This window comes from Pelodiscus sinensis, chromosome 5 (assembly GCF_049634645.1).
Source record: "Pelodiscus sinensis isolate JC-2024 chromosome 5, ASM4963464v1, whole genome shotgun sequence".
NCBI lineage: Eukaryota > Metazoa > Chordata > Testudines > Trionychidae > Pelodiscus > Pelodiscus sinensis.
In genome coordinates, this window is record NC_134715.1 from 74,918,971 (window position 1) to 74,941,608 (window position 22,638).

At 42.2% G+C, this 22,638-nt stretch overlaps 1 protein-coding gene across 23 annotated transcripts in view; it reads left to right on the plus strand.

Annotated features, from left to right (window-relative positions):
- Positions 1–22,638, plus strand: part of TENM3 (teneurin transmembrane protein 3) — a 2,294,790-nt gene that overhangs the window by 2,232,681 nt on the left and 39,471 nt on the right. For all 23 annotated transcript variants that reach the window (XM_075930244.1, XM_075930245.1, XM_075930247.1 and 20 more), the window contains 4 exons: positions 773–1,022; positions 12,009–12,241; positions 13,185–13,339; positions 15,641–16,515. In XM_075930244.1, coding sequence (XP_075786359.1) covers positions 773–1,022; positions 12,009–12,241; positions 13,185–13,339; positions 15,641–16,515 — 1,513 coding nt within the window. The remainder of the gene's footprint in view (positions 1–772; positions 1,023–12,008; positions 12,242–13,184; positions 13,340–15,640; positions 16,516–22,638) is intronic.

Sequence of the window (22,638 nt, forward strand, 5' to 3'; positions counted from 1 at the left end):
GGCATATTACTTTGTCTTTACACAGTGATTGTACTTTTCTTGCCTCAAAGCAGAATTAGGTTTAAGAGGCAGGTTGGACTGCCACTACATTTTTTGTTGTATTTGACAATTTTAATAATTGTACACAACTGCAGATGTATTCTAGATGCAGATTTTGTTACCAGGGATAGATTATTATGTACAGTGAAGAAAAATAAATTCTAATCATGTGAAATTGAGGCAATCACAGAACTTTTTTGAAGTAACCCCTTATTAATATTTGATATATATGACGGTGATCCAGTCAAATTTAACAGGATATTGTTAAGTAGTCATAAGACTAACAAGAATGAAACTCACAAATATAAATATAAATACATCTTTTCCAATAATCAACTGTATGTGCAGTTAGAACTCCAGTCTTTTGGGGGAGATTTTCAGACCTAAGAGATTTAGAAGTATAAGTCTCATTAAAAGTTAATGATTGTGATTTTAAAAAAACTCCCTCGGTTATAAATATAAAAGTGTCATAGAAAGATTGTAAACACGTTCATATTACAAATGCTAGAATTCTAATATTCTACTATATCTTGTGGACTAGAGGGTTATTTTCACTGTTTTCTGATTTGGTATAGTGGGTCCTCCAAATGTATTTTTGATGTAAATACATAAATATTAACATACAAAGTAAATGTTATGAAACAATGTCTTCCATCATGTATGTTCAATGTTAATGATAATTTCCAGAAAGTTACTTTGATATAACAAGCAATTATAATTTTATTTCTATTAGGTATCCTCTACAAAGGAAATGGTGAAAATCAATTTATTTCTCAGCAACCACCAGTTGTTAGTAGCATCATGGGCAATGGACGAAGGCGCAGCATTTCATGCCCAAGTTGCAATGGTCAAGCAGATGGTAATAAACTATTAGCTCCAGTAGCCTTAACTTGTGGGATAGATGGCAGCCTGTACGTAGGAGATTTCAACTATGTTCGGCGTATATTCCCATCTGGAAATGTAACTAGTGTTCTAGAACTAAGGTACATCTTTTCCTCATCTTCAACTTTTAGAGTTAAGGTGGTGTTGTGAATTAAAATATGGGATAGTTATGTGACATTTTTAACTTATTTTATTCAAATTCATTTGGAGATAAAATACTGTAATTTTTTGGCATAATGCATTAAGCCATAATAATTAAACCTATTTAAAAATGAACTAATTTTGATTAAATGTAAAATGTTGAACTATGCGTATTTCTATCTAAACTGTTGTAGCAATTCAAACTAGCCTAATTATTTCCTGTTTTAGATTCAAAATAAGTTAATGTCATTGGATCAAAGTTCATTATTCATCTTCTTCATAGCATAATATTTTAAATTCTGTTTTCCACTTCCCTTAAGCATCGTTTCTAATCTTTTTTTTCTAATACTGCTTTTCTATTCTTCTTTACTTGCTCCCAACAAGAAATAAAGATTTTAGACATAGGTAAGCATTTTTAAGGTGATGTATATTCTTACTCTCCATTTATACAAATAAATATATATTATGATTTAGTCACTTCCAGTACTTGTTATTGTACAAGGAGTGCTTTCAAAAATAATCATTTCAGATGTCAAAGGAGAACATGTTGCCTTTGGTTATGCCAGTAGTTACACAGTAGACTTACTGATATTCAATTTCTGTTCTGAATCCCATTTAAGGACCCACTTTCTGCCCTTGCCCCTTTCAGATCCTGTCCTCTTCTGCATCCTGTTTTTAAATACAGGGTCCGATTTTCTGTACCAAGTTTCTGTCACTTCTTATCTCCAGTCACTGTTCTCATTTATGCTGCCTGCCCCCTTCTGCTGTCTCACAGTCTTTAAACCCAGTTTCTGGCTCCCCTCTTCTCCCTTGGTAGCGGCATTATTTCCAGCTTCAGTCATTCAAAACTCATTAAGCCAGTCCAAAATATGACCATATTGGCTTCAAATTCATGAGATTTTCAAATGTAATACATTGTGAGTTTCTTCTATTAGCTTTCAGATTTAGGGCTGTTGCAAATTCATGCTTTAAAAAAAAATTTGAAAGCTGAAGTACTCACATAGTAACATGAAACCAAGGTTCACAAGATCTTGATTTCAAGATGACAAGAGTTGGCAACACTGCAACAAGCACTCAAAAGTTGGCTATGATTTCTCCTCCTCCTGACCATTCCATTCTGGTTTGAAGCACCCTGAGGAGAGAAAGAGAGGCAACTTAGCTGCCTGCAGTCCCTCTACCTTAGCAGTCCCTCTACCTTACCAGCCCCTGATGGTAAGGAGGAGAAACTGTATAGGTATCCTGCTGTCTTTTGGACATGTGACTTTACAGATTGGTCTGTCAAGTCTGTGACATGAATGAGGTTCAGCAATCATACAAAATTTCATGTTGGCTGTTTTCATGTTTACTGTCAGGTGGTGGTTTATTTTAAACAAACACCCACAGACTCGTATTTCATTTTTCTCTATGCTTAGATTCTTTTAAGATTCACTCCTCTTCTGACTATATTGGCTCATATGGATTTTCACTCTTAATTTTGGAAGGGTTTTTTTTATTTAAGAAGTAATAATTCACATATGTTGTTTCCTGTTGTGTCAGCAGAAATTCTTATGACTAAATATATAATATTTGGAATTCTTTAAATTATGGCATTAAAGATCAGAATTGGGAGTTTTTTCTTTTTGCATATTCTAGATAGTTTTTTCAAACACAATTCAGACACACTCCCTATTTAGGTAGTATGGTGTTTTAACTAATGTGCCTAGTTTGTTCAGATAATAAATTTGTTTTAATTTGAAGTTTTAAAAATAGCATACCATTATATATTATATCACAGAGCATCTCTGTTACCTTATCAAACATTTGCATTTCACTGAGTATGTTAGGAAATGAAGAATTGTAATCTAGCGAGACATACTTCACAATGATATAGCAATAACATTCCTCACTATCAATTGTGAGGCTATGGTTACATTCACAACTGTGGTGTTTCAGAAATTGGGCTGGCAAGATTAAGAAATATTGAGGAGGATGTGCCTGCCTTCTGTGGATGTGAGCTCTCCAGCTAATGGAAGTGGTACATTTCTTCTGAACGAAGGTGTAGGTACTATGCAAAAGATGTTGACTTCTTCCGTGTTGTTGTACTCAGCTCCCTGGTGACATCACGCATTTTTTGCCTGGGGTAAAAAGACATGTCAGTGACAACAGACGTCACTGTAAAATGGCTGTGGAGGTACAGGAGGATTCTTGCCTACTTGCATCCTGACCTAACCTGCTTTAGGGTTATGATTTCCCCAGTAGCCCTACAGGTGGAGAGGGGAACATTTCACATTGCTTAAGAGCAACTACCCCAGCATGCAAGCAAAGTTGATGGGTTCCAAGTCCAGAGGTTATGGTTAAACATTGAAGATTGCAGACAGATTCTTCTGCTTTGCTTTTTCTACCCTTGAATGTTCCACAAGGTTTTGCATCATTGAAAGCGTTGGTTGAGAGGGAGGAGAAGGCAGCACGTCCAGTTTCACTTGCAAAACATTCAAATTACAGCACTAGAGTCTGTTTAAACTAATATGTAGACAGTGCAGCCCTTGACAAGTTACTTTACAGCATGTCAACACAGGACTCCCAAGCAAAAGAAAATACGCTCTAATACTCATTCGTCCCATAATAATGAAGAAGGCTAAATACAATCACAGATCTGTATACTGAAAGATCTATCAACATTTACAAACTCTAGTTTTGATAGCTTTATAAACAGAATAACATAAAAACATTTTATCTTATTATTATGTTATTTTATTGAATGCCACTGATGTGGTCAACAGTATGTACAGCTCACTAATAATCATGTGTATAGTATAGTAAATTTATACATAGTTTTACCAAGATGAGTTCTGTCTCAATAAACTATTATGATAAACTAGACAGACAGTGCAGATCAATCTCCTATTGTAATACACCAATAACCTGAGTTGATGCCTTATATACACATAGGCAAGGCTGGCCTAGAAAAATGGTACCCTAGACACTCATATTTTGATGTCCTGGCCTGGCTGCTGTGATTATATAGTATTATTTTCAAACAGGCCCACCAACAGGGAAGGGGGGTGGTTACTGCCTCGGGCTCTGGTGATTCTAAAGAGCCCCAAGCCTTTTACATCACTGCTGAAGCCCCAAGTGGTGCTCTTAGGAACATAATTGTAGGAGCTCTGGTAGCAGCATATGTAGTTAAGGCTGCCTAACACTTCTCATAATGGTTCTATATAGACCATAGGAATAGGGAAAGGAGACATAAAGTTAGGCCCGTGAGGAGACACAAGCCAGGTTTACACATTCACACCTACACACACACACATACACCTCCTCTGTTTATTCAATATTTTTTTAAATGTTAAACATTGTTATTGTGGCTTTAAATCAATGAAAGTAAAACAAGTAAAAATTAGATATAGTCATTCACACTGAGACTAAAGTAACCCATGAAGTGAAAACTTAGAAGAACTTGTAGAAAGCAATATTGGTTCACGGGATCATGAGATAATTCAGTTTAAACTAAACATAAGGATAAACAAAAAAAAAACCATCTGCAGCAAGGGTCCTTAATTTCAAAGATAACCTTTAAAAAATTAAGGGAACTACTTTTAGGGAAATGGACTGGACTGAAGAACTCAAGGATCTGAACATGGAGGAGGCTTTGAATTACTTTAAATCCAAATTTCAGAAGCTATCTAAAGCCTGCATCCCAAGCAAGAGGGGAAAAATTGTGGGGAAATGGTGCAGACCAAGCTGGATAAGCAGGTATCTCAAACAGGTGATAAAGACAAAGCAGAAAGCCTACAAGGAATAGAAGATGGGAGAAAGCAGTCAGGAAAGCTATCTCTTGGTGGTCAGAAAGTGTAGGGATAAGTGAGACTTGCCAAAGCCAAGGAGATTTGGACCTTCCAAAGGGAATTAAAACCAATAATAAAAGGTTTTATAACCATATAAATAAGGAAAGAAGTAAGTCTGGTAAGCACTGAGGCTGGGAAAGAGGTAAAGATTATCTAGTCATGGCCCAACATCTTAAAAAATAATACTTTTCTTTGGTTTTTAATGAGGCTCATGAAGAACTTGGGGTAATGGCTGAGTGATTATTGGGTGACTTCTGAAGTGAAAGTGAAACTCATACAGTTTATTGGGACTAAATCAGGCGTGAGAGAGATAATCTCCATCCAGGAATATTAAAGGGATGTCGTATGACCTAGCAAGCCAAACAGTGGGATTTTTAATGAATCTGTAAATCCTCTGACTGGAGAATTGCTAATATATTTTCTATTTTTTAAAAGAGGAAAAATGGTGCTCCAGGAAACTACAAGTCTCATTGGTGTGTAGGGTCTTGAACTAAATTTTGAAAAAGAAAGTAGTTTAATGGACTATGAGGTGAGCAGAAACTGGAATAAAATACAACATCCTTTTATAAAAGGTAGATCATCCCAGGCTAATCTGCTCTCCTTCTTGGAGAAATTAACTGATTTTTTTAGATAAAGGAGATGCAGTAGATCTAATCTAGTAGGTTTCAGTAAGGCATTTAGTAAGCTCCACATGGGAAATTGTTGCTTAAATTGGAGAAGATGGGAATTAATGTGAGAATTGAAAGGTGGGCAAGGAACTAGTTCAGTGGATCTCAAACTGTAAGTCAGAACCCCAGAATGGGCTGTGACACTATTATAATAGGGCAGTGATCCCCAACCTTTAGAGCCTCCCAGGAGCCCAGGGGCCGGGCCACTCACGCGCCGGGCACCCGGGGGTGGGGCCGCGCTTCCTGGGGCACGCCGGGGGGGGGGGAAGCCCTTGCACCCGGCACTGGCATGTGCCCCAGGGCCGGGGCTGGGGCCGCCCGAGCGCCTTGTGTCGTGGGCCCGGGGCCGGCGCTGCCGCCCGAGCCGTGCGCCTGGGGCCGGCACTGGCACCGCGCACCTGCATGTGCCCCAGCGCTGGGGCTGCCCGAGCGCCACGCACCAGGAGCCGGTGCGTGTCATGCGCCTGGGGCCGACGCCTCCAGTGCACCACGCACCGGGGGCGGGGCCGGCCCAGATTGTCGGTGGGCGCACACAAATGCCCTTGCGGGCATCATGGCGCCCACGGGCACCGCGTTGGGGACCACTGTAATAGGGTTTCCAGGATCAGCATTAGACTTGCTAGAACTGGGAGCTGAAGCTGAACCCCAGACTCCACCACCACCCAGGGACTTGGGCTCTGGACACACCTACCTCGGGCTGCTGCTTCAAACCTCTAGCCCCTCCCCCAGGCCATGCAGTACCATTGTCAGAAGGGCTCACTGTGCAATGAAGATTGAACCCCTTGAAGTACCAAAAGGATTTACTACCACAGATCATATGGAAAGATGAACTGTGAGGCTGAGGAAAGTTTACTAGTGAAGTGCCTCAGGGATCAGTCTTAGGGCCAGTCTTATTTAACATTTTTATTACTGGCCTTGGCACAAAAAGTTTAAGTGTTTGGTAATAAATTTGTAGCTGACACAAAACTGGGAGTTATTGCCTAAGGAATCCCATTACATTAGTTAACCAGTTAAACGTAATGTTTAGCCAATTAAAGGAGAAGCAGGTGGGGAAAGGGGGGCCCGTTCCAGCCCATCTCCGGATGGTTGTAGCAGCCCTTGCTTGTAGTGCGCCCTGGTTAGGCCCACTGTGGACAGGGACAGCTCCAGCCAACTAGAGTGTCCTGCCTGCCTGCAACGGGTGGGGAGCTGCGCCAGCCCCTATGGGTTAACCAGAACCAGTAAGCCTCACCCATTAAGGGGCGAGGCTTACCAGTAAACCCAGTTAACCATTCACATCCCTAGTATTGCCAATATAGAGAAGGACTGGAGTATCACATAAGATCAAATGCAGTAGTAGAAATGGGATGAAATTAATAGTACTAAGTGCTAGGTCATGCATTTGGGGATTAACAATAGGAGTTTTGCTATAAGTGGAGAGTTTATTAGTTGCAAGCAACAGAGAAAGAGGAAGACCTAGATATACCGGTTCATTGCCGGATGACTATGAGCTGTTGCTATGGCATTGCCATGAAAACAACTAATGCAGTCTTAGGATGTGTAAAGGTACAGCATTTCCACTAGAAAGGGAAGTGTTTCCACCATTATTCAAAGCGCTGGTGAGACATTATTTGGAATACTTTGTGCAATTCTGGTCTTGCATGTTTTAAAAAGATGAATTCAAATGGAACGTGGGCAGAGAAGGGTTACTAGACTGATCTGAAGAATGGATACCTACCTTATAAGAGGAGACTCGAAGAGCTCGTTTTGTATAAGAAGGCTGAGGGGAGTTGAATCCACACTGGTGATCTTTCTAAATGAGTTATTAAAGTTGAGCACCTGTGAAAATACAAAAACAAATGAGTATATACCGGCCACATACAAGTTTAGGTTCTGGAACCTTCTTTTCTCGGGGAGCAGTGGGGGCAAAACGTCTACCTGGTTTCATGTTGAAACTTGGTAAGTTTATGGAGGAGATGGCATGACAGGACTGCCTACAATAACATTTGGCCCATTGGCAACTGCCAAAGGTAAAAATTCCCAAGAGCTGGAGAGGGGACATTAGGTGGGGAAGGCCCTGAAGCTAATATAAATGATGGGTTCTCTGTAACTTGAAGTCTTGATCTGAGGCCTTTGGTAACTCAGGCAGAGGTCAGGGATCTCTTAATGGAGCGGGATGGGGTGAGGTCCTGTGGCTTGTAATGTGCACAAGATTATCAGGATGGCCCCGTCTGAGTCTGACTCCTCATTGAAGCACTATACAGTAAGTCAGACGATGCTGAGGGAGATCTAACCTGGTTTTAGATTCTACTCCTTTGATTTTTGTAGCTGTGTCAGAATGTTAGTACAGGAGGCTCTTGCGATTTGCGGAATTGCTATTGGTGATTTCACAGATTGGCAGATCTCTCCAGTTCCCAAGCTCCACCCCCTCCTGCAACCACCCTGCCCTCTCCATCCCCTTTTCCCCAATTGCCCCCCTTGCCCTGGCCTGCAGGGGATGTGGCCTTAGGGAAGCCCATTGCAGAGTGGCAGCATTGGTCATCTCCTTCCTGCTCCCTCCACTCACCACAGCATTTGGAAGCTGCAGGAAACTCACACAGTGGCCGAGTGCCGCGGGAAAATGGAGCACTCACTCCACTTCCTCCCCGCCCCAAGTATTCCTGGATTTCACCATTTGTGGTGGCATCTGGAATGTATTCACTGCAAATGGTGACCATTTCCTGTATTTTAAATTGCAATGTAATAAAATGGCCATAGTAGCCAGTCAATATCACAGGGATTATATCTCCACTGTTGTTTTCAGTAATTGTATAGATCAGTGGTCTCCAACCTTTTCAACCACAAGATCACTTTTTCAATTTAAGTGCAATGTAAGATCTACCTCAAACCCAAATACCCCTGCCCCGCTTCCATCCTGTCCCTTCTTTGGGGCTCTGCCCCAGCTCCACACCTTCTCTAAGGCCTCACCCTGCTCACTCCATCCCTCTGCCTCCCCCATTCTCACTCATTTTCACCAGGCTGGGGTAGGGGGTTGGGGTGCAGGCTCTGCTCTTGGGCCAAGGGGTTTGAAGTGTGGGAGGGGCTCTGGGCTTAGCCCATGGTGAGGGGTTGGGATTCAGGAGAGGTGTCCAAGTATAAGCCCTGGGAAGGAATTTGGGTGCAGGGGGACTCGCATGTGGTGCAGGAGGTTGGGTGTAGGAGGAGGTTCAGGGCTGGGACGGGGTTCACGAAGCATTTAACTGAGATGGCTTCCAGGCACAGCAGTGGGGTTAAGGCAGGCTTACTCCTGCCCTGGCCCTGCACCACTCCTGAGCAGTGGCGGCCCATCAATACAGGCAACCTAGGCGGTCACCTAGGTTACCAAGAAAAACGGCCATTGAAGGCTTTGGAGGTGGGGGTGCCGATTGCGCACCGATTGCGCGTTTCACCTAGGGCACTAGTTGCCGGCAGCTTGTCTAGGGCCACTCCTGCTCCTGAGAGCAGCTGGCATAGACAGCAATGGCTCCATGGTGCCATGTGATGCCCCCATCTACAGGCACTGAACTCACAGCTTCTACTGGCCACGGTTCCCCATTACTGATGAAAGGGAGCTGCAGGAGTGGTGTCTGCAGGCCAGGACAGCATGTGGAGACCCTGCTCTGCAGGGATATTCCAGCCACTTCCAGGAACAGCAGTTACCACAGGGATAATTATTCCAGCCACAACGGGTTAGGCATTTTAGAACTCACTACTCAAAGAATTACATTTATGCATAAGAGAGAAATCATAGAGTGATGGAAGAGACCTCAGGAGTCATTGAGTCCAACCCCCTGGCCAAAGCAGGACCAACCCCAACTCAATCATCTCAGCCAGGGCTTTGTCAAGATGGGACTTAAAAACCTCTAGGGGTGGAAATTCCACCACCTCCTTAGGTAACCCATTCCAGTGCTTCACCACCCTCCTAGTAAAATAGTTTTTCCTAACATCCAACCTAGACTCCCCCTCCCCCCACTGTAATGAAATGAAAATTATGAAATGAACAGACCAGGCTAAACGCAAAAACAACATGCTTTGCAAGCAGTAAAAGAAGTAACAACAACCCCCCTCCCCCATACACACACACACACATATGTGTGTTGGGTCAGAGATGAGAGTGAAGGACAGTGTGCTTGTGAGAATGTCACTCGTGTGTGTGTGTGTGTGTGTGTGTGTCAGAGATTTGCATTGCCAAGCTCGCTCCATCCCTTTCTGTTTGTGTGGAGATAGGGTACAGAAGTAAGGTGAGGAGGGACACCTTGACATCAGTGCCCCCCTTCTCCCTCCCACGCCCTACACAGCAAGTAGTAGACTCCTGGGGGGCAGCTCCAAGGCAGAGGGTAAGAGCAGCATGACAGTGGCTGAAGAGGCAACTGAAGTGCCAGCACTTGATAGCTTCCTGGCCAAACCAGTCAGGATCACCTGTCAGAGGCTACAAGAACTACCACTAGATCCCAATCTACTGGTTGGTGACCACTGAATAGATGAAAATCTCTCTGCTATGGCTCATCTTAATTCACTAACCATATGTTATAGAAATCCCCATGTTTTAATTTGCTCTTCAGACCTCAGCATTGATGTGTCCTATATAACAAATACGGCTACCTCAACTTTTGAACTTTCTGTTAGAAATAATATATTTATCCCAATTATGTCTCAGAACTACACTGTAGCTAGACATTTTCGTGTAACAACTTGAAGAACCTCGTGTTAACTACATAATAATATCCTGAGTAAACAATCTCCAATCTGATCGCTTCCTCAAAAACAGAAAGCACTTTCAAATTATCATCTAAATAACTTTGTATTAATGAAAATACACTACTTAAGTGATCTTTGCTAATAATTGTTACTTTTCTCTTATAATTAGACCTGTGCATTAAAATTAGAAGCCTTATTCTCATTTATTTATGAAATAATTAACCACTGTTTATTAAAAAAGGAAATATCATACTGTGTATATAAATTATTCACAGTTGTTGATTTGAGGATTCTTTATTCCATCACTTAGTTATACTAAAGAGTAAATTAATTTGTATTTTGCACTTTGCAGTATGTTCGTAGTTAAAATGCACAAAATATTTCTTAAAATCAAAGTAATCATGTAAATACAAATAGTGGTAAATAATTTGCACACTAATACTTTAAGTCACTTTGCGTTATAATTAAGAGTTGAAAGAGTGTTTCAACAATTTGCTTGGTACTTTAATAATTTCAGATTTATATTAACTGCATACATTTAATGTAAACATTAATGTAATTATTTTCAGTGATGCTACATGTTTAGCTCTATAACATGAGACATAATAAAAGGTTTAAGTATTTTGCATTTGATATAATTTGCCTGTTTCACTGATTACTGTGAACCAAAGTGTTAAAATAATCTGATATATATGGCACTCTTCTGTAATTTTAAAGTAGATAACTATAAAAAGCTTTTCCTGTTAGAAGGCATAATTTGTTCACAACTTGTTCATATTCCTCTCTGTTGCTTTTTGCAAGTGGCAGTGTATAAAATGTGTTACATTAGCACCGATTTATATTTACAAAATGTGAGGCACTACATTTTTGTGAACACATGTTTGGATATTGTCATGATTGGGAGACATGTTTTAGTAGTACATTTGCAAACATATCAGAAATGGAACTGACTAGTCTGGCACTATAGCTGAATGCTATAGGAGGCCATCAGAAATCGCCTTCTGTTCTTAGTGCAATAAATCAGGTCAAGAATCATAACTGCAGCAGGTTAAGTTACTGGATCATGCTATATCAACTAAGAGGGATACTCTCTAGAGTTGCTTTTTCTCTAGCAGGAACAGAAAAGAGTAATTCTCAATGTGGCAAATTGTATGTTTATGGAAAAAATGGATAGCAAATAGATATCTCCTGTAATGAAGCCTGTGTTGTCATAGTTAGTGGTTTTATGCCTAAAATGTACAGTAATTTGAAATCTGATCTTTGTATAAAAGAAAAAAGATTACACTCAGTGCTGTAGTCAGAAAGATGAATTTTCCTAATGTATTAAATCATGCATATCGTGCTTTTGAGAGGAAGAGATTAAAGCAGTACTAAGGAGAATGTCTTATCTCCTGCCCAGGATCCAATAATATGAACCCTGCCTTATCTGTTTATGAATAATATAAACCATGCATCTCAGCAACCCTGTACAACTTGTAATAAAAATAATACTGAGATAACAATGATGAAACAAATGTAAGCTAGGGATGAGGCATGCTGCAAAGTTTGGATCTAAATCAGGATTTCAGAGACCCAGAAAATTTTTTAGAATCAAGTGTGTGATTCAGTCTGTTATAGAGAAAACAGCTTCTTGAATTGCATATGACTACTGTTTTTTATTAATGTCAGTACATTGCCAGTTAAATATGAAACTTTTCCTTCCAGTGCTTATGTGCAATTGATTACTCATTATGTTTAAATCTGTGATCACCTTTTACAGCAGCAACCCAGCTCACAGATACTACCTTGCAACTGACCCCGTCACAGGAGATTTATATGTTTCTGACACTAACACACGCAGGATCTATCGTCCAAAGTCACTCACTGGTGCAAAAGACCTGACAAAAAATGCTGACGTAGTAGCAGGAACAGGAGAACAGTGCCTTCCATTTGATGAGGCAAGATGTGGTGATGGCGGCAAGGCTGTGGAAGCAACGCTCATGAGTCCCAAAGGTAGATATATTATCAATTCATGGTCTTAACAAATAACTTGAGTCACAAAAAAATAAACTTTACTACAACTATGTTTTTGAAAAGCTCATTTGTGATCCAGATAAACCACATGGAACGAAGCTACACAACATCCAAGTTGATTTTATAGGAAATATTTGATTATGTAGTCCTTTTAAAATTTCACAAAAATTATGTATCATGCAAATTATATCCAAAGTTTAAAAAATGTCAATGTTACTCCCATCTATTCATTTTTTCAGATATACTAAAATACTAGGCACTTGTCTTTTTAATGTCTGTGCAAATGATATGCAGTCAACAAGAGCAGAATGTGAAATAAACCTTTGTTCATTATGTCACGTTTAAAAATTATAATATTACATACTCTCTAAGATGTGTATCCTCAAATTCCTCAGACCTAGTCACTTTCACTTTGCAGGTGCAGGTTGGACCTTCCTGGTCCCAAATGAGAGAATTTACCAGACGAGGGGAGGTCTCCTGACACCAGCCTCCAAACCCATTGCCTGTTGCTGGCAAGTTGTCCCAGCAAGACACTTTGCCTTGCCTTCTCCCCCAAACTGTCTGGACTGCTTGCCCAGCTACTGCCGCACAGGCTCTGGCTCCTGTCATGGGGCTCCAGCCCCATGTATCCAGAGGCAGCTGCAGGGCTCTGGCCTGCGCTGCTGCTGGAGGCTGCTGCGGGGCTCCAGCCACGATCCCAAGCTTCCCCCCCATCTGGGCTGCTGACCCTGTTGCCGTGGGCTAGCTGGCCCTCCTATCCTTAGGCTTCTGGGCTCTCTAGTCCAGGAGCATCCGTGGTCCTGCTAGACCACGGATGTTACCAGCCCAGAGTGTGCTGGTTTTTGAAGGTACAACCTGTAGTAAGTAGCAGGTACTAAATCAATTGCTAGTGTAACAAAACTATTTTTCCTCTTGACTGAAGGAATGGCAATTGACAAGAATGGATTGATCTACTTTGTTGATGGGACCATGATTAGAAAAGTGGATCAAAATGGAATAATATCAACTTTGCTTGGTTCCAATGATCTAACCTCAGCACGGCCTCTGACATGCGATACTAGCATGCATATCAGCCAGGTATTTTTCAAATGCAGCTAATTTGGATTGGGTTTTTTTGGCAGGGTTGGGAAGTTAGTGCAGCTTGGTTGCTCCCTGAAATAGAATCAGATGAAACATGTTGAATATTTATATATTTAACAGGATAACTTTGTAGTAAGAAACTTATTCCAAGGGCATGATTTTCACTGTATTCTACTAGCAAATATATGCTGCTGTATTCAATTTTTCTGCACATAAAGTTCAGGGTAGTATAGAACAACATAATTGTCAGCAAGAAATGTTAAGTATAGTAATAAAATACCAACCAGAGTAGCAAATATATTAGACCAGTATTGGCATAATGATATTTTTAAATGAACAGAACCGCTAATGTCCTTAGTCTATTAGTGTGAATGCCAGGATAATTTAAAGAGCTCAGAGGACCTATTTTATTGGTCCCTGTGGAATTATACTTATGTGAAGAACTTTACTGTTGCTGTGATTGAAAACGAAATACCAGTATAATATTTCACAGTCTGGAAAGTACTAAATTTCATTTTTGATATTATCTGATTACAAGTACGAATGGTACAATATAAGTAGGTAGTTCCTTGATATCTATTTGCATATGTGTATAGGTCATTCCAGATTTCTGGAGTGGGGCGGGGGGAGGGACAGATTGCCTGTAGGATGATTCCAGTGCATCTGTCGTAAGGTCTATAATTAGTTTATTTTACTCCATTTGTGTTCATATGAGACCTTTTGACTGGTCTGATCATAATAAATTAGGATATGTCTACACTACAGTGTTATTTCGAAGTATCTTATTTCGAAATAGCTTACTTTGAAATAACATGTCTACAAAATTGCTATTTCAAAATAGCGTGTCCACACTGAGTGGACTCTGAATTGCATTAAAGGATGGCCAGAACCAGTTCCAGCAGAGCACCAGGTCAGGACTTATTGTGTGGGGCTGCTGCCTGAGGCTATCTGAGGTCTGTGCTTAAAGGGCCCCCCCCGGACATCCAGTTCTCAGATTTCCCTGCTTGCTTGTCTACCTCGATGAAGGACAGCAAAGCATTTTGTCTCTGCGAGCTCTGGTTGCCCTCACTCGGGACACCACAGCACTCTGCAACATAGAGCCAGAGCTGCCCCTGGGCACTCTGGTGCTTCTCTTGGACACGTTGCTGCGAGCCTGGCTGCACTTTCTGCAGGCTGCCATCCGGGACGTCCATTGGGGGGCTGTCAGTATCCAGGAGGCCCTGTGAGAGAGCTTCCACCCTGAGGAGCACCCCTAGTCTGCCCCACTGGGGGCTTGTGCCTCATTCCTCCCTCACATCCTTCTCCTTACCCCTCCCTAACCCCCCTTCCTGATGTAAAATAAAATACACATATTTTCATGCACTCAAACTATCCATTTAACAAAACTGGGTGGAGAGGGAATGAAACTCTGGTGAGACTGGGGAAAGGAGGTGGAAGAGGAGAGAAGAGTGTGTGGGAGAGGGGAGGGGGAAACCTGGGAGGAGGGAGCTGGAAGGGGGAAGCAAGGGGAAGAAGCGGGAAGGGAAGCTCAGGGCTTAGGGTTGGGGGTCTCACCGGACCAACTTGATTTTCATGCAAACCTGCTCCTGAGTTTGCATGTGGCCTTTGATGGCCAGGCTGGAACTATCCTGCCATAGATGGCCTCGTTCTTCCATCTAGTGCGGAGATCATGGACGTTGGCATCTCCTCCCCTCCCCCCCCCAACCTGAATAAGATCCATGATCTCCGCCCTGGACCAGGAAGGCGCCCACCTTCTCCGGGTACTGGCAGGCTCCTGGGTGCTGGCAAACTGCTTCTAGGGAGCAGTGGAGGGCTGGCTGCCAGTGGCTTGCTGGCTCATATTTTGGGGGCACTGGGTCAGGGGCAGCGACTGCTGGCTCTGGGCTGGCAGGCTTGGAGCTGGCACAGGCACTGTGGCTAGAGTCAACCCCTTTAAGGGCTCCAGGGAGGGGGGAGGGAGAGGAGTGTTCTTGGTTGAGGCTGGAGTGGCCACCAGGGCACCCTGTGAAGGCTGGAGGCCCCCTATTTCGAAATAAGTGTCTACCCAGCACTTATTTCGAAATAGCTATTTTGAATTTGGCGTTATTCCTCATAGAATGAGGTTTACCAAATTCAAAATAGCAGATTGGCTGTGTAGACAGTAGGAAAGTTATTTCGAAATAACTTTGCTGTGTAGACATACCCTTAAAAATATTCTCAAAACATTATCTAAAACTCAAGTTATATTCAATTTACCAAGCTAATTTTACTTAAACCAGATTTACTGACTAATTAAATAAATCCTTTTCTTTTTTTTAGGTACGTCTGGAATGGCCCACAGATTTGGCAATCAACCCAATGGATAACTCCATTTACGTTTTGGATAACAATGTCGTTTTGCAGATCACTGAAAATCGTCAGGTCCGCATTGCTGCTGGGAGGCCGATGCACTGCCAAGTGCCTGGTGTGGAGTATTCTGTGGGAAAGCATGCTGTACAGACCACTTTAGAATCAGCAACAGCTATTGCAGTGTCCTATAGTGGGGTACTTTACATTACAGAAACTGATGAAAAAAAGATTAACAGAATAAGGCAGGTTACGACTGATGGAGAGATCTCATTAGTTGCTGGAATACCATCAGAGTGTGACTGCAAAAATGATGTCAACTGTGACTGTTACCAAAGTGGGGATGGTTATGCTAAAGATGCCAAACTTAATGCCCCTTCATCTTTGGCTGTGTCTCCAGATGGTACATTATACATTGCTGATCTTGGAAATATTCGGATACGAGCTGTGTCAAAGAATAAGCCCTTGCTGAATTCGGTGAACTTTTATGAAGTTGCCTCTCCAACTGATCAAGAACTCTATATCTTCGATGTCAATGGTACTCACCAGTATACTATGAGTTTAGTCACTGGCGATTATTTGTACAATTTTAGCTACAGTAATGATAATGATATTACAGCAGTAACGGATAGTAATGGAAATACACTTCGTATAAGACGAGATCCCAATCGGATGCCAGTGAGAGTGGTGTCTCCTGATAATCAAGTGATCTGGTTGACTATAGGCACCAATGGTTGCCTGAAAAGCATGACTGCCCAAGGACAAGAGCTTGTTTTATTTACTTACCATGGCAACAGTGGGCTTCTGGCAACTAAAAGTGATGAGACCGGGTGGACTACATTTTTCGAGTAAGTACAGAAAAAATAAATTATATAATTAGTCTACACAGCTCTAGAGTCCAGTGCCATGATGTGAAATACTTTTAGGGCTCTGACTAAAATAAGCATTAGAAAGACAGTACTTGCTAACACAAACAATAATTAAACACTATTACTCCTCTATTTTCTTTCTCTGTCTGATATCTTTCAAACTTTAATGTTAGTAATGATAGACTGATGATTCAGAATCTATTTTACAGTTGTTATTAGTTAGCAACAAGCTTTGTGGAGTATCATAGCTCAGGCAAACAAGCTTTTGTAGGTTTGAGTTAAAAATTAAGATTTCTTTCTTCTTTTTCTCATTATACTCCCATCAGTTCTGTAAGACACAGGAAAACAATTCCTTTGGTACCCAGTGTCTGCTGTTTGGTCTTTCAATTTGAAAGCAGAATATGAGGTGTCCTCTGTATCCAAAAAGGTACAATGGAATTTTTTTTAAGTATTGCAGTGTCAGAATGTAGAGAATTTACAGGGGGAGTCTTATAAATAAAATGACAAACTTGCTCACAGAGGGATCATGGGCAGGAATCTAGAGCATGAGGTTTGATGAATGAAGTGAGGGCCACAAGGAAAGTGTCATTCCCATGGGAAGCAGCTACTGACAATTCAGATACACCAGCAATCAATCAGCTACACAGAAAGTAGCACAACATGAGTGCTTAGGGAACAAGTCTGACTTGGGATTTTTACCACACTTTTAAAAAGTTTTTAAAAACTGTTTTCCCAATTAGAAGAAGTAAAAATATTTAGTCTGAGGGGGAACAGAGTTAAGAGGGAACTGAGGTTTTCTGAATTACAAAAGGCATAATGAAAAGTCACCAGTCTCATCTTTTTTTTAATCCTTTCCTATCTTGAGGATGAAACGTAACAGCAACTACTACCAAGGTCAGGACCTAAAAAAGCTTTTAAGTTAGTGCGCATGATAAAGAAAAGAAAGTGCTGGTGTCAGGCAATGGCTGCAGAGCCAGACATCTGTGTTCAGAGATAACTTCACATTTATGTCAGTCTACATTTGGCTGAGGCAATAGGTGGGGAGGGGGGCTAAGCACCTGCATCTACTGTCTAACCTTTACATATGCCATCAGAGACATGAGAGCAGCAGGCACTGCTTCAGTGCACATTGTGTCCTGAAGGGGAGATGCAGCTAGAAATGCTGATTTCCAACAAGCAGCAGGTGGAACAGAATTGCTGCCAATTTTAAGATATTCTGATGATAATCTGTAGATTGGCAGAGCTCTGATAGTGAGTATGCTCCCAAAGCATTATTGCATGTCTGTAATATTTAATTGCATGTTTCTGCATAATGTCTTATCTTTCTAGACCTTGACAACAGTATATAGAAACATAGTAAAGAGACACAGAAAAATGGAAGTAGGCAGGAATACATTCTACTTTTCATGAGTTAGGAATGTCCTTGTAACTGAGAGAACAAAGCAAAGCTCCAGATCGGCTGTGCGTAATTACTCTGTTCGATGAGAGTAAATGCAGTTTTAACTTCAACATGTGTATATATAAGAATCGTGGCTTCCATCTTGTGGCTTGGACCAATTAGGAGACTTGGGGGGATAGTAAGTTTTTGTTACTGAAACTAATGTGTCCACTGGGTACAGCTGGCATTTTTAGCACGCTGGCATTCATTTTGGATAGCGTAGAACCAGTGTTTTATGCCTTACCTGTGAGTTCTCTCCATGTTACTTGTAATTATTTTGTGCCTATTGTGATTCCATTAGGGAAAGAACTGATGGTTTCTGAAATTACTTAATGGTTTCTGCATAGTCTCCAAGATTGTATTCACTACCAAATAGTTTACTCTTTGCCTCACAGGTAGGATTTAGGGTAATAAGTTTCATGAGCTGAATAATTACAGGAAGCCTGCCACATACATGGGGGATATATTCCGGAGATAGCTGTAAATGCCAAAATCTGCGAATACGGGGGGTGACAGGACACAAAAACATCACATTCTCTGAAACAATCATTTTACTGCCTGCTGTTTCACAGTCAACAAACAACTTCAACTTCAAACCAGTAGATTTCCAACTATAAACACAAATACAAAGATAATACTGTTGATTATAATCAACAATCAACTTAAGCTTCAGAGCTAATCACCCAAAACAGTTCTTTGAATTCACTCTCTGCAAATCTTACTGTTCCTCTGGAATGGAGGTGGGGGTTAACAGAGGTGGATTCTCAAAGGAAAATTTCAATGGGAAGCTGTTGAGTCTTTTTCTTTAACTCTTGTACATTTCCTGGTATGGCATCATTGCATTCCCTTTACATCATTTATAGTATCCTTCCACAACTTCCTCCAACAAGCATTATTGGTTGGTGATTTTATTTCATCAATCGACTATTTTAGGTCAACTTAATTCGACTTTCTTGCTTAAAGTTATCGCCTTTTCTCTCTTCTTAGCCTCTTGACCGCTGTCTGCATCGCTTGCATTTCTTTTTTTATGCCGTAGTTAAGGTTAGATGTTATTTTAGCTATCATCATTTTCCTAGACTTTACCGAGAAAGAAGTCAGCACGCTGCATCATGTGCTTGTGCCAGAGCAGTGCATCACAAATAGATGAACCCGCAAACATCGAAGCCACGGATGGCAAGGTCTTGCTGTACTTATTTATTGATTCAGTAAACAACCATCTTTCACAGCTGAACTTCTTTCATGCAGACTTTCTGTCTCCATTAGGTATGTCCAGCTACCTAGCAAAGAAATAGAAACAGTAGCACTAGTAGTGTTTTGACACAATGAAAAGACAGCCTACTCCCTTCCATCTGTATTAGTACTCATTCAATGCTTTAAAGTCTCAGAAGAGTAGCCATGTTAGTCTGTAACTGAAAAAAATTAAAAAACTAATGGTCCTGCAGCACCTTAAAGACTTAAAAAAAATGTAGATGATATCATGGGCTTTCATGGACAAAACCCACTTCTTCAGGTGAATGGAGCAAGGGTTCTAGAGGTACCAATAAATAGCAGAAAAGGAGAAGGAAAAAAATCTTGTCAATTAAGAGTGTCTGTACTAAATGAGGCTAATAGAATGGCCTCTTAGTGCCTAATACTTAGCTTTTGATGTCATTAGGGTATTGAATGTAGCAGTGCATCCAGTTCAGGTCTTTGTTCATTACTTGATTAGAAGTGTCATACAGGCAGTCCCCGGGTTACGTACAAGATAGGGACTGTAGGTTTGTTCTTAAGTTGAATCTGTATGTAAGTCGGAACTGGCGTCCAGATTCAGACACTGCTGAAACTGACCGCCAGTTCTGACTTACATACAGAATCAACTTAAGAACCCCAGGCGTCCCCAAGTCAGCTGCTGCTGAAACTGATCAGCAGCTGATTCCAGGAAGCCCGGGGCAGAGCAACTCTGCCTGGGGCTTCCTGTAGTCAGCGCTGGTCAGTTTCAGCAGAAGCTGACTTGGGACGCCTGGGGCAGAGCAGCTGGGGTGCTGCTGGGTTGCTCCAGTAGCGCCGCTCCTCGGTGCTACTGGACCAACCCAGCAGCACCCCATCTGCTCTGCCCCAGGCGTCCTGATTCAGCCGCTGCTGAAACTGACCAGCAGCGGCTGAATCAGGACCTGGGGCAGAGCAGCTGGGGTGCTGCCGGGTTGGTCCAGTAGTGCCCAGAGCGGTGCTGCAGGACCAATCGGCAGCGCCCCAGCTGCTCTGCCCCAGAGTCCAAAACAAAAGCCTGGTCTGCTGGGGGGGGGGGGAGCACACTAGCTGCGCCCCCCCCGCAGCAGACCAGGGACACGGGGAGCAGAGCCGCAGCGGCAGCGGGGTGCCCCACCTCTGAGGCTTTGCTCTGGCAAAGCCTCAGAGGCGCGGGACCCCGCCGCGGCTGCGGCTTCAGTCCGGGTGCCTGTGGTCTGCTGGGGACGGTCTGCTCTGCTGGGGAGGCTTACAGTCTACTCTGTTAGCCTCATTTAGCACTGACACTCTAATTGACAAGATTTTTTTTCCTTCTCTTTCCCTCCTCATCCTCTCTTTTTCTGCTATTTATTTGTACCCCTGGACCCCTTGCTCCATTCATCTCAAGTGGACTCTGTCCACAAAAGCTTATTCCATGTTGCCATTTATGTACATTTATAAATACCAACCTCAAAGTATTGACTCATTCCTAAACTAAAATAATTACAGAGAAAGATTACACAGTTTGACTCCTTTAGAATAGGATTGCCAACTTTCTGCTTGCACAAAACCAAATACCCTCACCCCACCCTTCTTCCAAGGCCTTGCCCCGCCACTCACTCACTCCACCCCCTCCCCCCCAACGCACTTGATCACTCATTTTCAACAGGCTGGAGCAGGAGGTTTGGGTACAGGAGGAGTGAGGGATATGACTGGGACTGAAGGGTGTGGAGTGTGATCAGGATTGAGGCAAAGAGTTTGAGCACAGAGGGGTGAGAAGACTCTGGCTGAGGGTGCAGACTCTGGTGTGGCACTGGGGATGAAAGGTTTGGGAGTGCAGGAGGGTGCTCCAGGCTGGGATTGAGGAGTTCAGAGGGCAGGAGTGGTATCAGGATTGGTGTAGGTTCAGGTACAGGTAGCACTTACCTCAAGCAGCTTCTAGAAGCTGCAGCATGCCCACTCTGCAGCTGCTAGGCAGAGACGTACCCAGGTGGCTCTGCTTAATCCACAGACACCTCCCTGCTTCTTCCATTGACCACAGTTCCTGGCAAATAGGAGGTGCAAAGCTGTCACTTGGGGTGGGAGCAGCATTTGGAGACCCCTGCCTGCTCCTATATGTTGCTACTTCCAGGAGCTGCACAGTCCCAAGGCAAGCAGGAAGCCTTCCTTAGCTACACTGTCGCCCACCAGACTTCTAATGGCCTAGTCAGCAGTGCTGACCCCAATCACCAGGGTCCCTTGGTTGAAAACGGGACACCTGACAAGTCACCCCTCATCCATAATAGGAAAATAAAGTTGATACTGAAAATGAAGACCTCGCTGACTGTATAGAGTTTCGCAAAATGAGACCCATCATTGATTTGGGCACGGCAATAAATTTCTTTAAAAATATATGGTGCCTCACAACTCCTTAAATGATTGTTCACATAAAATCCCCCTATTTCATGCCATATATTTGTAGGAAATTATAGATATGAACAAGATCTTTCCAGCAGTTTTCTATGAAGAATCTGACAAGGAAACTTCGTTGTAACTTTCTGTTTCTGTTCTCTCTTTTCTCCTCTTCTTAAACAAAACACAGCCAACTAATCCTGACTTGCATATGATGTTACAGGCACACACATATAGGCATCATTCTGTGAACAAACTATATTTTCATTCCATAGCTCTATATTAGATTGCCCATCAGTTATATTTGTCATATACAATACTTCCAACTTCCTCTGCTTCTGTTATAGTGGATAAAGTGGATAAAGTGGATAAAGTGTCTGCTGATAGAGGAGGTATCTGAGCCTTTAGCTATGATTTTTGAAAAATCATGGCAGACAGGGGAGATTCCAGAAGACTGGAAAAGGGCAAATATTGTGCCCATCTATAAAAAGGGGAATAAGAACAACCCAGGAAACTACAGACCGGTCAGTTTAACGTCTGTCCCAGGGAAGATAATGGAGCAGGTAATTAAGGAAATCATATGCAAACACTTGGAAGGTAATGAAGTGATAGGGAATAGCCAGCATGGGTTTGTGAAGAACAAGTCATGCCAAACTAATCTGATAGCTTTCTTTGATAGGATAACGAGCCTTGTGGATAAGGGAGAAGCGGTGGATGTCATATACCTAGACTTTAGTAAGGCATTTGATACGGTCTCGCATGATATTCTTATTGATAAACTAGGCAAATATAACTTAGATAGGGCCACGATAAGGTGGGTGCATAATTGGCTGGATAACCGTAGTCAGAGAGTTGTTGTTAACGGTGCTAAATCCTGCTGGAAAGGGATAACAAGTGGAGTTCCGCAAGGGTCTGTTTTGGGACCCATACTGTTCAATATTTTCATCAATGATGTAGATATTCGCATAGAGAGTACGCTTATTAAGTTTGCAGATGATACCAAACTGGGTGGGGTTGCAACTTCTTTGGAGGATAGGGACATAATTCAAAATGACCTTAGCAAGTTAGAG